Source organism: Amphiprion ocellaris, chromosome 13 (assembly GCF_022539595.1).
Source record: "Amphiprion ocellaris isolate individual 3 ecotype Okinawa chromosome 13, ASM2253959v1, whole genome shotgun sequence".
Lineage (NCBI taxonomy): Eukaryota > Metazoa > Chordata > Actinopteri > Pomacentridae > Amphiprion > Amphiprion ocellaris.
This window is the reverse complement of record NC_072778.1, coordinates 9,164,165-9,178,728: the sequence shown is the minus strand read 5'-3', so window position 1 is coordinate 9,178,728 and position 14,564 is coordinate 9,164,165. Positions and strand designations below refer to the sequence as shown.

The following is a 14,564-nucleotide window of genomic DNA, read 5'->3' as shown; positions in this document are numbered from 1 at the left end:
TCCTCACTAGAAATCTAAATATATAAATGTAACTCTTGATTGTATTTAAAAGTATACACACTTTATATGTGTATATTGTATTAGTCATTGTATTTAATTCTGAATAACTGAGATAAAAACAAACATGATATAAAAATGTGTTATTGCATATTTAGCTCATGATAGTATTCAATTCCAGATTAATTTGATTGAAAATATTTTTTTGAAATGTCTTGCATACATTTGAACAACATTGATTTGGTATAAATTAGAATAAAACTGGTTAAAAAAGGCCTTTTTGCATAGATTTTAACTTAGGGTGATTTATTTCCTATGGAAGGAAAATGGAATTACAAAATCAAAATTAACACAAAACAAACAAAACTAAAACAAACAAATGTAATATCAGATATTATAGCACTTTTGAATAAATATTACTGGCTGAGGTAAATACAAAACTGCCTTCACCTTAATTATAAATATATGCTTCAAATGATGTAGTCTTTTAAAATGAGACACTAATTTAAAGGGGGAAAAAAAAAACATGTTTTTAACTTAGTACTCACTGTGTTGTTGTTGACCATAATCATAGTACTCTGCCAATATCCTGGCAGCCTCTTTGTGGTTATCTATTTTGTATCAGAAAAATGGAATTTAAAAAGTAAAAATCAACAAAAAACAAGCAAAACTAAAAGCATACGAATGCATTATCAGATTTCATAGCACTTTTGAATAAATATTACTGGCTGAGGAAGTATTTATACAAAACATCCTTCATCTTAATTATATATATATATATATATGCTTCAAATGATGCAGTCTTTTAAAACTTCCTTAAGGGGGAAAAAAACAGGTTTTTAACTGAGTACTCACTGTATTGTTGTTGACCATAATCTTAGAACTCAATGTTATTTATTTTGTATTAGGAAAATGGAATTTAAAAAATCTAAATCAACAAAAAACAAACAAATATAACTCAAACAAACAAATGTAGTATCAGATTTTGTAACACTTTTGAATACACATTACTGGCTAAGGTAGTATTTATTCAAAACTGAGACTGCCTTCATTATTATTATAATTACAATTATTATAATTATTGTTGTTTTTATTATTATTATTCAGGCTACATAGTGTTGTGTTACGTCGGGAAAATAAGCGACAGAGTTAATGACAAATGGGATTTAATTTTCTGCATTATAATTCTTGTTTATTTACCCTCTCTGGTATTTTACTTTCGGCTTCCAGGGCAACGCCCCCTGGTCACCGCGCCTGTGCCGCAGGTTGTTGCTCCACACCTTTTCCGCAAACATCTCCACATCTGCGCTTCCTGCTTGAACCTGTGCATGTTTCTCGCCGACGTTTCTCCGTCTAATGAGGGGCTACCAGCTGTTTGAAGCTGTGTTAGTGACTGTCTGCACGCTCGTCTCTCCCGTATGTTGTCACAATGTGAGCTCGGAGGAAACGACGCTGAATAGCACCGCAGCCGACTTCGACTCGTTCAGAGCGAAGTTTCAGCGCATCTACGAAGTCAGCGGCGACGAATACAACCGTCGTCGTCTGTTTTATCAGGTAGGAGAAGCCACGGAGGCAGAGAGAAGAGCAGAAATTGTATTTTAAACTTTAAAACTCTTCTATGAAAAACGGCGGTGTATGTTAGTGCAGGCCACGCCCACTTACGTAGTTGACGGAAGTATTTTGTTTTTTAAACTTCGAAAATAAAAAAGTGTAAACAAACTAAATGAATTTCAGATTTGTATGGAATATCATTAAATACTGTGAAGCATAATACACTAGCAAATGAATAAAAATGAAAATAGTAATGCCATAATTATTAATAATTTCAAGCTGAAGTCCTGCAAAAATATAATACGTGAAGCTCTTCTCAGATAAAAAGCTTAATCTGTAATTAATAAAACATTAAACACGCAGTGGGTTCTACTGTTACAGATTAACTGACCAGTAGGCTATGATGGTTAGTGTAAACTGAAACAAAGTAAATATTAATGTATATCACAGCCTGTTAAACTACAGTTTTAACCAGATTTACATATTTTTTTGTTATTTTGTATTCAACAATAATTGTCTTTACATATTTTGTTTGCAAAGTCAATGCCAGCTGTAGGTGTCAGATAAATGCTGTGATAAATGTGGTAATTATATGATATGGTAACGGTCGTTTGGAAGCACAAGCACAGTAGTTGAGTAAATGTACTCTGTCCCTTTTGATGCATTGGTAGAAAATCAATATTTAAATGTAAGCAACTGATGGGTTGTGTTTCAGACTCTAAGAAGACAAAAAAATGAACATTAGACTTCTCTGTATGTTTATTTTCTTAGTTCATTATCCTCTTCTCAAAATTGTCTTTATATCATGCAAGAGTTTTTATTTGTTAATTTGTTTGTCAACATTTTACTGATATTCATGATTGCTTTACTGCCTCTGATGTGTTGTTTGTGTTGTTGCAGAATGCCACAAAGCGACATATGTACCTGAACTCGTTTTCTACAGGGCCACAGTCTGCCAAGTACGGCATCAACCAGTTCTCTGACCTCTCACAGAAGGAATTCAGGGGTAGGTTGAGACTTTGTCAGGTGTTGTGCAGGCTTGCAGGATGGAATTGAATTCATTTACGCCACACATTCACATCGCACATTCATGGTAACCCATTTACACCAACACATTCCCTCTATACAAGTCAAGTCAAGTCACTGTTGTTTTTACAGCACTTTTACAACAGCGGCCTTTGACCCAAAGGGCTTTCCAGTAGAGAGACAAGTTGGGTGTTATGAATTTACCTAAAAAAGTTGTAAATATTGAAGTTGAGACTGTGTAATATAATTAATGATGTGAATTTATCTGAGTCATCTCAATATTACAGTCAAAACCTGACAAAATTCTCCATAATAAAAATTTACCTGGCTAATCTGAATTTTAAGGCTAAGACCTTACAGTATAATTAATTATAAAACAATAATCATAATAAAATAATAATATACATGAAAAATGAATAAGGAAGTACGACCATGATCTGCTTTGAACAGTTGGGGTGATGATAAGGGGGCGCGAAAAAAGAAATAGTAGCAGAGACAAACTAACAAGGGCCTTGCAGTTAGAAGATCCCTGGTTCGTGTCCCGGCCTTCCTGGGATCTTTCTGCATGGAGTTTGCATGTTCTCCTTGTACATGCGTGGGTTTTTTCCATGTATTCTGGCTTCCTCCCACAGTCCAAACACATGCTCAGGTGATTCACTGGCGACCTGTCTGACCTGGGGTCCCCTGCCTTCACCCTAAGTCAGCTGTGATAGGCTCCAGACCCTATTGAGGATTAAGCGGTGTATAGATAATGGATGGATGGACGGACAAACTAACAGCAAACACTGGACTGACTAGACTGGGACAAGTAAACCGCATATGAGACCCGTGCAGCTCCAGAGCCAGAAATACCTGCAGAGAGGGAGAGAGGACATGAAGGACAAATCGCAAACTAGGTTAGAAAGAAGAGACAGACTTAGTAACATGCAACAGCATGAAATAGACTATAAATAAATAATATGTAAACGTGCAGAGAAAATGACAAGAATTACCCCATATAAAGACAGCCATATGAACAGGATAGCTAAAGTGAAGCATAGTGGCCTGATAAAAAAGAAAAGGCTGAACAATACTAACTAAAAGAATAAAGGAGACAACAGGCAAAAGCAGCATAACAGCAGCATGATGAAATAAAACTAAGAGTTGACATGACTAGGGCAGCTCCAATGGGTCTTTAATTTTGATTTGAAACAGGATTTAATGTGGAGGATGAGAAAGAGCTTGAGTGCATGAACCGATAAAGCCCTGTTGTCTTTGGTTTGGAGGTGTGAATGAGGGACAGAGAGGAGCCACTGTGAGGATATCCTAAGAGGGCATAAAACAGAAGTAACATATTGGAAATGTGTTGTGCAGCTAAATCATGAAAGGCTTTATAACCTAATAGAAAAATTTAAAACTCAATTCTCTATTTCACTGGAACACAGTGCAAATAAGCTAGAAACCTGGATGGTGTGCTGCCTTTTCTTACTGCCAGTTTGTACCAGCTGGACTGGCATTATATTCCAACATGATTAAAGAGTTTACTCAACTTTTACATAATTTCACCCAAATGCTGTTTTAACTTATACTCAAAAGAAAACAGAGAAAAAAACTGTGACATCAATAAGGGTATTTATACTGCCTTTGAGTTTGACATTTAGGTTCATTTGCACTAGCTGGCTAAAGCATAGAGTAGTTGAACTGACCAGTTCAACTACTCCTCAGTGTGGTATCGAGCCTAAATCAGTATGCAAATGTTTCTACATTTCTAAGAATAATCACTACTTCAACATGATAAGTGTAGAAGGATAAATTAAGACAACATTACAGGATAGATTAAAAAAAATAAATACACAGATTCACTCACTGCAGTTTCAGTTCCAAAAAGATGGACAAAAAGCCGAAAGCCTGTGAAGAGTGGTCAGTAGAGAAATGTTTTTTTCTTCAAATCTACAGGTCCTCGATGATTGGGCTATGATGATATGAATTAAGGAATTACTTACTAAATTTAGCAAATTTATAAGGACTTAAAGTGTAAAACAAAATTTCAAAATATACAATATATTTTAAAATTGAAATTAAGAACACACCAAATTTTAATAAGTCATGATAAAAATCACTTGTGTTAGAAGAACAGCAAGCAAATGTAAAAACAAAAAACACCTTAAAATAAATAATTTTTCTCAATGACAATATTCTAATTATTAATAGTAATATGACTGCTGTTATTATTAGTACTACTACTGCTACTACTACTACTACTACTACCAATAATAATAATAATAATAATAATAATAATAATAATAATAATAATAATAATAATAATAATAGATTTACACAAATACTTAACATAAAATTGAGGAAAAACAGGGAAATTGCTTTGCAATTAATCTCTCAAAGTGTAATACTCAAAATAGTCCAACAAAACTGGTCTGGATCTGTATCTTTATATCACGTCCAAAATGAAGTTGCCACTCATGGACTCATAGTCTGTAGCTGGCCAGAATATGGCTTAGTGTGCCATTTCGTAACCAAACCAGGCCGAGTCCGTCCACATGAAACCTAGGGAAATTTTACAATAACTCTTAGCCCGTTTGCACTGGACACATGGCTGTTTACTCAACAATATGACATTTGATAGGAACTTTCCATTTTAGTTAAAGAGATTTTGATTTTATCTGTTATTCTGAAAGTTTTGTTCTGTGCATAGAATCCATGATGTGACATTTTTCAGAGAAGCCATCTAGAATGTTTTCATTAGATGTTTAATCTAAATGTAAAACATTTAGATTATACATCATAAACTGCACATATGACATCAATGTAGTGTATTAACACTGGAGCAATTAACTTCTTTAAGTATTTAATAGCAGGAATGTGTGATGTGTGAAGATTCTTAAAATAACATCTGTACTGATGTGAAGCCCTGACAGCCTGAATATTTGACAGATCAGCAGTGAAAGCAGTTGTCTGTATTTAACTGCTAATGAAGGTTTTCACTGTATTTCTGCAGTTTGAGAGTGACAGGTCTCTTCAGCTGATTTATATGCAAACTGTTTTGATGCTGATTTACATTTTCCTGATTTACATGAGGAAAATGGAGGGTGACTCTTCAAACCAGAATTTGTTAGTGTTGAAATGAAACCTGGGACGGTTGTTAGAATTTTGGCACCAAAATATTGCCAACTTATCTGAATCAGAATGAGCATGGATGCAGAGAAATAGTGACTTAATACAGTTTGAGACCTTCAGATCATTTCATCCACTCAGTTTAATAATTCAAGTCTTTTGGCCCAGAAAATAGAGAATTGACGCAGTCATGAACTGACCACAGACAGACACATCTGTCCCCATCCTAACTACATTTTTTTTCATTTGTTTCTTTGAAAGAGCCTGTTTTCTTCATCTGTATCTGCCTCTCTGTTCATCTACATTTGCATTGCATCTAAAAATGTCACATTTCATATTTTCCTCATTCTCTAGTGTCGAACACATGATGCTGTCAGTGTGATACATGAAAGGCTGTACTGCATTGCGTCCTTCAAATATGAAGAACAAAATCACAGCATGAGCTGTTGAGAATCGACTTGATGTATGTTTGAACTCCTCCAACCTGAATTTTTCAGGGTTGAAATGAAACCTGAGACAGTTGTTGCAGTTGTTGCACCAACATGTTTTCTTGTCTGAATCGACTTTAACGTAGTGGACACACAGAAATAGTGACTGAATACAGTCTGAGATCATTCAAATATTTTGATCCATTCAGTTCTTTTAAGACACATTTTTCTTGACTTTCTTGGTGTTTATTGTTGCAGAAATTCCAAGGATCAGATCTGTTTTGTTTGCATTTGTACAGGCTAAACATCCCTATATAACATAAAAGAAATGAAAATTAGATTCAGCTCTGCAAACCTGGTATATAGATACACACAAGTCGCAATGGTTATTTGAATTTAATCTTCTAAAAGTGTCTAACACTTATCAAAATGGTCAAAAGGTAATATTTATTTAGTCATTTATTCTCTTGTAGGTTAGACTTCCATAAGCTTATTACTCCGCCAAGAAGTTATGTGATGATCGGCGTTGGTTTGTCTATCTGTCCGTCTGTTTGTCTGCCCATTCAGAACATTACTTAAAAACAGACTAACAAATTTGGATGAAATTTTCAGTGAAGGTCTCAAATGACACAAGGACCACCTCATTAGATATTTTTCAGTGATGCAGCTTATAGTCTGAATCCACGGATTTGTTAAAGATTTCCATATCATTGTGAGATGGCGGCACGGCGTCACTGTAACTATGACAGCAAGTGAACACTACGTCAGCTGCCTGCTGATGATCACATGATTGCGATCCTACTATAAATTGACCGCTGTGGACTTATTGGAAATGATGCAAGGAGCAATTGATTAAATTGTGGGGGTGTTTCCGAGTCCCATCAGTTCCCGCCGGCCGCTACATATTTAGGTCACGGGATTCATTATCTGTTCATAACGTACACATGCATAACACATGCCTGTGCTCAGCACACCATCATTTTGTTTGCGGGTCCTTTTATATTAACTCATTCTATGTTGCCATGATTTCTGATCATCAATAACTAATAAAAAATGCTAAATTTCTATGAAAAAATGCTGCATTTCTGACAGTGTCATATGGGGGAATGAACAGCTTTGGCGGAGTACTGCGCTCTCTGAGTACTTTTTTTGTTTGAAATATATGAATGTTGCTTTAAACATAAAAGCCCCAATATCAGACTGTCAATGATGTGGAATTGTATAGTTTTTTTTAAATTGTATTATTATATATCTTTTCACATCATTTTGGTGCTAATATTTCTCCTCAAATCCTCATCTTAGCTCTTTCCCTCCTTTATTTGCCTTTTTTAAAGAATTTAAACATGCTGTATTCACTTAATTTGTTCAGTGGAATGTCTTAAGTCGGTATCTTACTTCTTGGATGGCTGGGCTGAATCTGCAGAGTCACTGTTTACATGCAGCTTTGTATCCAGGAATGACTTTGAACTGTCTGTCTCTTATCCACAGATCTTTACCTGCGAGCAATCTATGATCGAACTCCTCTCTTCTCTGGACTCAGTTTAAAGCAGCTCCCAGCCAAATTTGACTGGAGGGACAAAGCAGTGGTGGCACCGGTCCAAAACCAACAATCAGTAAGGCTGACACAGATACATGATAGATTATTGTAAAAACAAAGAAGCAGTTGACATTTTTGATCAAATAATTTTAATATTAAAAAGTAAAGCACATCGAAAGGGCACCCTTACGAGACAAATCCTCACCAGTCAGAATGATGAGGTTGGTGCTTGACAGGTGTGTCCTTGCTTTTCATTTCTTACTCTATGTAAAATGTAATTCCTAGTGAGAGATATTGCATCCTTCATCAATAAGGATGCATATCCATTTAATTAAGGTGCTTTAGGACACCTTGTTTAAATTTAATTTGTATCCGGTGCTGGTTTTCCACAAGAAATGTTCCATTGCCTGCAAAGGAATACTTAAAATTCCATCTAGTCCTCCTGCCTCATGGAAAAATTTGAGAATCTATGAGTATGGAAAGAATTTCCATTCATTCTCGGTGTGTGTGTGTGTGTTTGTGTGTGTGTGTGTGTGTGTGTGTGTGTGTGTGTGTGTGTGTGTGTGTGTGTGTGTGTGTGTGTGAGTGTGAGTGTGAGTGTGAGTGTGAGTGTGAGTGTGCGTGTGCGTGCGTGCGTGCGTGCGTGCGTGTGTGTACACTAGAGGCTTCCCGTTTTCAGACAACTCTTACCGGCTTGTGTTGCATTTTAGTCAGCGACTTCTAACTAGTTGTGATTATACAAAACCTTGGTCGTGTCAAACTGAGACTTCAGGTGAGCACAGAGGGACTTCCCTCTCCAGTAGAACAATTTGGAAACAGTTTATCTCATGTTGAACTGAAGGTCAAAAGTTCAAGTGAGGCACTAATGAACGAAACACATATTTGAGTGCACTGGAGTTGGAATAATGGCAAAAGAGACACAAGGAAACAGTCACAAATGAAGTCTTTGTGAGTGCAGTGGAGGGAGCAGATTGGACCTGGGGATACAGGAGGGAGAGTGTTAGTGAGATGTGAGTTGTTGCTTGTCCTCAGTGAAGCTCACTTTTTGCTCTTTTTGTCCTTTATCTCCTCAGTCAGTCAATTTGCTGCAGGGGATGATATTGTCACTGTAAAACTGTTCTCCTAGGGGAGAGACATAACCCATACAGGAAAACGGCAGCATGATACCATAATTTACTCTCTAGAATTCCGGTAAAGTTTAGCTCCAGGGAGAGACTGTAAATGGCCACATTCACCTACCACTCAGCTCTGCTGCAGTTTTTCTGCACACGTTTCTTTTTTTTTTTTGTTTGGCTCTGTGTGAGGAGCTCCGTTGGCTCAGTTTCCAAAACGCATCAGCGGATAGACAGAAAGTAAAATGCAATACCCTGCAAAAACACCTATAATATCAAACCACTAACCTCCTATAAATTTTTCTTGATCCAGTTTCTCCTTCTCTTGATTCCACATTTATGGCTTGAGTGCATTTCATTGCTTCAGAAGAGAAAGTAGATGGCTGTAATATTTTGTATACTCAGCGCATACTTAGCTCCAGCCCAAGCAATAATGACTGATTTTGCTGTCAGTATTGATTTTAAGCTGCGGAACCATATTGAGAAACAAAAATATTGAATTTTTACACATTGATAGCTCAGGTTTTCATTACATTTATGGGAATTTATGCTGAGCAAGGGAGCGTACTGTAGTGCAGTGCTGTTTGGACAAACAAATTTGTCTGTGCAAATGTTAAACAGGAAAAAAATGTATTTTCTCACATAATGTAAAGCAGAATATGTCCTCTCTAATCCTGCCCCCTGCCAAAAAAAGATTTATTTTTTTTTTCTGGAAGGTAATCTGTAAGAGTTCTGAAGCATAAAACACCCTAATATTCCAAATGGTCTTTACATTTGAAGGCTGAGCACTTTAACTGAAGCAGAAATTAAATTTTTCCTTAAGGTGGTTTACCTGAAGTTGTTCTGTCAGTAGATGGCAGCAGAAAACAATTAGTCACAGTTCACTCAGACTGGCCAGATCGCCTCACCTATTCTACCACACACAGCACTGAAATCAAACAGTCTTTAAAAAACCAAGATTCGGTTCTAAGCCCAAATGACACGAGTTAAAACTATCCCAAAACTGTGGTTTCAACAATCTTGATCTTGTATCTAAATTTTCTGTTGATTAAATAATTCTGATGGAGTGAGTCTATTTGAAGATGAATGATGTGTCCTCGTGCAACCCTGCTGCCCAGATCAATGCTGAAACTTAATTTCCATAATTCAGTGGAAAATAAGTCTTTGCCCTGCTGAAGTGTCCTTGAGGAAAACATAAAATTCTCTGTAGATGGAGATAAGCAAAATATTTTTACAAAAAAATATATACATATATTTTAAAATTTCCTTCTACTCCCTGCATGATGTGACTTGATTTTTATTTTGGATGTAGATCGAAGCCACCTTCCAGATTTTGTTGCTGTTCTTCTTTGTCTTATTATTACATATATTATTGTATTTGTACCTTCACAGTGTGGCAGTTGTTGGGCATTTAGCGTGGTTGGTGCCATACAGTCTGTCCAGGCCATAGGAGGCTCGCAGCTGGAGCAGCTCAGCGTGCAGCAGATTGTGGACTGTTCCTACCAAAACGAAGGCTGCGATGGAGGATCCACAACCAGGGCTCTGAAATGGTTGAAACAGGTATGTCGATATTTTTTGAGATTTTCATGTTTTGTAAAGAATGCTTCCAAAATGGTAAGTACAAAGAAAGAATAAACCTCCCAATGCTTAATGTCCCCCCCAAAATAAGTAAATCGTAATTAGCAATTTCTTTTAGATCACTTCTTAAAACACACTTTTATAGACTTGCTTTTTTGTGAAGTTTACTTTTACCTTTATTTAATTTTAATGTTCTGTTCTGTTTCATGTTCTGTTTATTTTGTATCTTCTGTCTTGCTTTAATTTAATTTTCTTTGATGTGATGTCAGCTCTAATTCTTTATTCTCTAATTTTTTATTTTTAATTTCTAACTTTAACCTTCAATCTTATTCTTTATTTTTTAAACTGCATAGTTCCTTTGTTTGATATGCGTGCTAATCGAGCTAATTATTCATTTAACCTATTATCATTTTTAACATTTATTTTATTTGACTGCTCTGCCTTGTCTCTTTATGTCTCGCTTGATTGTCTGTGTTGCATGTTTTGACTGTCAAAGAACCCTGTGAATGCTGTTCTTAAGGGTGCTATATAAATAAAATATTATTATTATATTCTTATAAAAATGCACTAAATATTTCTATTCTAAAGTAACTCTTTAAGGAAGAGGAGACCTACGTGGAGATAAGACCAAGGTGTTTCACATATTAGCTTTTAAACATTAGGTATTATTGTTGAGAGATATGTAGTGACAGTAATCAGCAATAAAAATGCTGTCATCAAAGACATATTTCGTAAATATGTGGAAATGCTGTGTTTTGATAACCTTTCTCACTGTTTTCTCTCTAGACCAGTGTGAAGTTGGTGACTCAGTCAGAGTATCCCTACAAGGCCAAGACAGGAATCTGCCATTTTTTCTCCCAGTCACATGGAGGTGTTGTTATCAAGAACTTCACTGCACATGACTTCAGGTGAAAGACATATTTTTGCAAGTTACATGTGAGTAATAAAGGCTAAAAATTAACGTTATATTCAAGTAAATGCTCAAGGAATTTTATTGTGGTTTCCACACAGTACCAAGGACAGAGGGGAGAGGGTGGTGAGATTGGTCCTGTGCAATGACAGACCGCAGTGTTTACTATGTCAACAGACATGGAGAGCTCAGTAGCACAGAGGTTCTTGACTCTGGGTCAGTTGTTTTGGCCCAAAGGTTACCTTGAGTTAAGTGAATCCAATCTTTCTTATTTAATATTAAACAGAACTGGGACTCACCCTCATGCATATGTGATGTCTGTTATTTTTTTATTATTAGGTCAACATTGTTGAGGCCTTTTCATAGCTAGGATCAAAGTCCTCTGTCAGAGCTGATGGAGTTTTGATTTTGATTGAGTAGAGTTAACACAGCTTCCAAGTTTGTTATTTTTTGCTTACCTGATATAAATGTATACATATATATATATGTAAAGTCTAATGTATTTTTAAATGATTCTTCCCAGTCCCATTTCCAATTGCAGACACTTTGCTGCTCACTCTCTGCTTTGCTGACTATATTCTGCTGATAGCCTCGTGCTTTTTTCTGCTAAAAAATTATGGGCAGCGAGTCCTAAATAATTATAAGGCACTCCAACTTTAATTTGTGAGAGACACGGAGGGCTACAACCATATTTACTTAATACTGTTATTACTTGTAAGTACTGTGCAAGCATGGCCTCAGACAGCACAAGCGTCTTTTACTGGGGACCAAGAGAATACTAACACACTGCAAATTAGCACCAACAAGACTGCTAAGAAACATAAGGGCTGTCTGACTGGCGAGAAATCTGAAAGTAGCAGTCATCGCTGGAATTCTCTTGGTGCAAAGAAGGAGAATAAATGACTTGCGAGGGAGATGGGGGAGCGAGTGATAGGCGGCGCCCAGTGCTGGGAGATTTGTGATGCCGCTGGCTGGCCTGCGCTACCATGCAGGCAGGGTGTCTTATCAACCTGTGCTTCGTAAGGCACAGCTGTGAAAAAAGGGAGAGTTAAAGCATTTTAACTTGACACCAGATTTGCTGTGCTGCTGCAGAACCCTGAATCTCCATCAGATGACCCGGGTAACCTCTCATCCTCAAACGGCCTAAGGACTGAAGGTAGTTATGAAAGCAAAAGCGCCCGGGGGAAACTAATCACTGCGCCTCAAACTCTGAATGTAGAATTTTTTGCTAGTAAAAGTGTAAAAGGTACAAGCATTAAAAGCACCAAAATGTACTACTTTTCAAAGAATATGGTCTGTGGCACAGCAAAGAAATCACCAACCCAGCACCAAGCTGTGAAAAACATTATAGTACACACAGAGACCAAAGGCACTGCGAAACAACAATCAGAACTTCTGAAATGGGACTTTATTGATCTATTGAACTCACTCTGGTTCTCTCATACTTATCAGTAGCCTTCTACCACCAGTCAGAGGGCTGGTCGAGGGATTCAGCAGATTGTCAGATTGTCTGCCATCTTTTTAGGGCAGATGGAATTTACCTTTTACAAGCCAGAAGTAAAATGTTTCATCTCCTTTTTTTTCTCTTTTTTTTTCTTTTTTCTGCTCGCTCCCTCTGCCAACGATAGGAGGAATTAAACAGCAACAAGAAATAACATGGCACACCAGAAACCTTGAAGGAGAGCCACCTCAGCCCTTACCTGAGGAGAGTTTAAAACAGGAAGGATAGCAGAGCCAAGATAGTGCGTCTCCACTCTGTATGCTGGCTGCCACTTTTGAGAATTCGCTGTCTTCATTTTCATATCAAAAATATAGCAAGAACTAGAGGTCTCATGCTCGTACAAGATTTAGAGAAAATCAGTGAGGTCTTTATTTCCGGCAGAGTGGACTTTGCAGAAGTGTTTTCTCTGGTCTAAAGACAGCTTCCACTCGTTCAGAACACTGCTGCCCGACTTGTAACAGGAGGTTAGTTTTTAAATCTTTCCGCTGGCTCGAATTACATTTTAAAGTGCTGCTTTTTATAAATCACTCGGCAATTTCATTCTAGAATACATTTAAGAGTTGGGGCCCTTAGGAAGCAGTACTTCAAGTGAGAATCAACATACTACTTCACTGCATACAGATGAAAACAACCTCCTGATGATATGAAATGTCACCCAACAGCACATTTTAAATTTAAATTTAAATTTAAAATGCTGATGTTCTTCTGTGCCTTTGATGGTTTGTTTGCTGCACTTAATTTTTCTTTTCATTTAGAGCTTATTACTGCACTTAAACTGTATTTCTGGCATATTATTTTTGTTTATTTTGTAGCTTATATTCAATTATGTTTGTTTAAATTTCACATTACCTAATTGTTTGCAACCTCATCCTTGTTTTATGCTGGTATTTTGTTTGTGATGTTTTAATGCTTTTCTTTGTACTTTAAATTGCTTCTGAATTTGACATGCACCACCTAAATAACACTAATTTGCCTTGTGAAACGGAACTTAAAAGTAAAGCAAAGTAAACAGGAGTTTCAGAAATTGTCAGCATGAAGCCACTACTGAAATCCCTGCTTCATTCCTATTAACAGTCTGATCCACTGTATCCAGTGTTTTCCTTTTGTCTTCTCTAAGGTCACAGTGCTGGGTCATTGCGCCCATCAAGCTGCTGGAATTGTATGTTTTTGCAGGGTGGAGACTTGAAGGAGTCTTAAACCGATGGTTAAACCGGATCTGCACTGCTGCCTAGTGAAAGAAAAACATGATCATAAAGTCCCAGCTACATGAGCTATCACCTCTCCAGGAGCAGGGAGCCACATGGCTTTACTCAGTATAGATTTTCCACAGATGTAGGTTCCAAGGACCACATGAAATAAGCCTGGCAGAGGAGGGCATCACAGATATCCCCAGTGGGAATCATCTGGCAGATGAAGGACAGGATGGAGTGACATAGGGGGCCTGCATGTGTGCACCGGAGAATGTAGAGATGAAAAATTGTGCACTTCATGTGCAACAACTGATTGTATTAATGATATGAGGTTGGAGTTGGAGAGAAAAAAAAAAGCAAATATAGACAAAATAATATAAAAATGAAATAGATTAACTGTCACTAGAATCTTACTTGAAGCGCATGATATTGCTCAACCCACAGACATTACAGTACACACCATCCACAGCCTTGAAACCACTGACAGGCACATGGACTGATATTGATCAACCCATTACAATGCAATGTTCTTGGTTCCAGGCATTCATGTAAATGCACCTTGACACATTTAGACATTGTTGCATGTTAAGCACACATCCCCTTGGCAACAGCATCCCTCAATGAAA

At 36.9% G+C, this 14,564-nt stretch overlaps 1 protein-coding gene across 2 annotated transcripts in view; it reads left to right on the top strand.

The window, feature by feature from the left end:
• Positions 1-1,232: 1,232 nt before the first annotated feature.
• Positions 1,233-14,564, top strand: part of ctso (cathepsin O) — a 29,752-nt gene continuing 16,420 nt past the window's right edge. The window contains exons 1-6 of one of the 2 annotated variants that reach the window (XM_055016659.1): positions 1,233-1,551; positions 2,449-2,554; positions 7,599-7,723; positions 10,152-10,319; positions 11,124-11,245; positions 11,349-11,557. In XM_055016659.1, the coding sequence (XP_054872634.1) occupies positions 1,354-1,551; positions 2,449-2,554; positions 7,599-7,723; positions 10,152-10,319; positions 11,124-11,245; positions 11,349-11,442 (813 nt within the window). In that variant the 5' untranslated portion in view covers positions 1,233-1,353 and the 3' untranslated portion in view covers positions 11,443-11,557. Of the gene's footprint in view, positions 1,552-2,448; positions 2,555-7,598; positions 7,724-10,151; positions 10,320-11,123; positions 11,246-11,348; positions 11,558-14,564 lie in introns of those variants that run through there. The other variant, XM_023298751.3, reaches the window with a different exon arrangement.